General features: G+C 52.2%; 1 protein-coding gene across 1 annotated transcript in view; it reads right to left on the bottom strand.

Moving 5' to 3' along the window:
* Positions 1 to 6: 6 nt before the first annotated feature.
* The window catches only part of Iffo1 (intermediate filament family orphan 1), a 15,751-nt gene continuing 13,866 nt past the window's right edge, over positions 7 to 1,891 (bottom strand). The window contains exon 9 of the mRNA XM_021164183.2: positions 7 to 1,150. Within this exon, the coding sequence (XP_021019842.1) occupies positions 1,045 to 1,150 (106 nt within the window). The 3' untranslated portion in view covers positions 7 to 1,044. The remainder of the gene's footprint in view (positions 1,151 to 1,891) is intronic.

Raw genomic sequence — 1,891 nt, 5'->3', positions numbered from 1 at the left:
GAGGGTGGGGCTTGACAATGGGACAGGAAATGCACGGTTGGACAGCACTGACTTTCAGAGCTCACTGCTCTTGAGAAAGATTGGTGTCCTTTATCTGCAAACAAAGGTTAATTGTAAGTCTGCAGACAGACGTTAGATTAGGTAAAATTGGAAGGGTGCCCAGTACAGTAAAACTTAATGGTATCCATGAAGAGGGGCTGTAGCACTGGTCGATGCTTTGGTTCTGGGGCAGTGCCTAACCAGTGCTTACTGTTGGTTGGAAATGAAGGTGCAGTGTCCAAAAGTGCGTCACACAGTGACTCAGTGCTTGGGAAGTACTCCACACCTTCATTGCTTTTAAAGGTTCCATTCCAATAGTTCAACATANTCTCCTGGGAGGTCGTGACTGACTCCCTAGGTCAGGGACATCTTTTTGGTTTTGTCAGTGACAGCCATAGCGGCATGCCCTCAGCTGCTCACTGGAGAAACAGGCCTGAGCACNGTAGCCTGCAGGCCACACCCATGTGCGGGCAGCAGCTTCACCTTCTCAGCCACAACCTGGGCCCAGCACAGGACTTCCCAAAGGCNAGCCTGCACGGCCATGTTCACTGTGCAGGAGGCAAGTGAACAGCTGGGAACATGTGGACAGAGCACCCCACACCCTCCAAGGCCTTACTAGGGAGCAAAGCCCTATCCCAAGGTACATCTGCTTCACACGAGTGCCTAGGCAAGTTAGCACCAGTACAAAATCCAAGATACCCAAGGAATACAGGCAGGTCCCGTGATCACATTCCTTACAAAGTGGAAAAGGGAGGCTCACAAGTGTCCTGGCAGCATTCCGAAGATGGAGAAGTAGCAGATACCCACATGTGAGGAAGGCAGGAAGGAGTGTCCCAATGTCATGGGCGTTGTACAGGGAGGGTGGGGCTGAGCCTAGCTCCAGACACCCCAGAACCTGGGGAGGGACAGCCCAGGGCCAGGCTTCATGCAGTGGCACAGAAGACCCACACCCCTGCAGACCCACACCCCTGCCCCAGTGAGCTCTGGGGTGCCAGACACTGGTTTCTATCTCATGGAGCTATCAGATGAGACATCTCGATCGGAGTCCTCAGTCTCACTCGGCGGTGGCGGCGGGTCGCTAAGCGGGACNGCAGTGAAAGCAGGAGACTTTCTAGAAAAAAACACCACATGTCACCTTGGGCCAAGCAGAAAACAAAACAAAAAAAACAAAAAACACCTTGGGGCAAGCAGGAAGGCTGCAGACTTCTAAGCTTGCTTTCCTGGCCTTCTGAGGTACAGGGGGATGCCAGGCAAGGCCTGGGGAGGGAAGAAGACTTCCCTTTTCAACCTGATTGGGAACAGTGCCCCTCTTATCTTGGGGGCTCTGAGAGGCTCAGAGAGCAGAAAAGTGCAAAGTCACAGCACGGAGATGCCCCCTGAGCCATACTGGGGCCTTAGCTTCCTGTCCATCAGTAATCTGGTATGGGGGGGTGGGGTGGGGAGGGCTGCTGGACCCCAACACTCCTGGTGCAAGCAATCCTTTTGCCTCCAAAGTGGCTGGGGTGGAGCCACAAATCTTGTAAGTAAGCATGCACACTATACTCAGCTTGATGTAATTTGGGAGATTGGGTTGGGTGTTTTGTTGTCTTTGAGACAGGGCCTGTACGCATTCCTGCCTGGTCTGGAACTCTATACAGAGGTGAGGCTGGCCTGGTACTTGGAGCAACCTGCCTGTTGCTTCTATGCATTTGAATGACAGATATGCACTAGCACACCTGACTTACTGTAGTTCCTTGGATTTTGTTTGTTGTTGCTATTTGGTTTGTTTGGGACAAATTTTTGCTGCTGTAGTCCAGGACAGCCTAAAACTCATGACAATCCTGCCTCTGCCTTCCAAGACTGAAACTGCACA

This window comes from Mus caroli, chromosome 6, assembly GCF_900094665.2.
Source record: "Mus caroli chromosome 6, CAROLI_EIJ_v1.1, whole genome shotgun sequence".
In the NCBI taxonomy this organism is placed as follows: Eukaryota; Metazoa; Chordata; class Mammalia; order Rodentia; family Muridae; genus Mus; species Mus caroli.
This window is presented reverse-complemented; position numbering and strand designations above follow the sequence as displayed.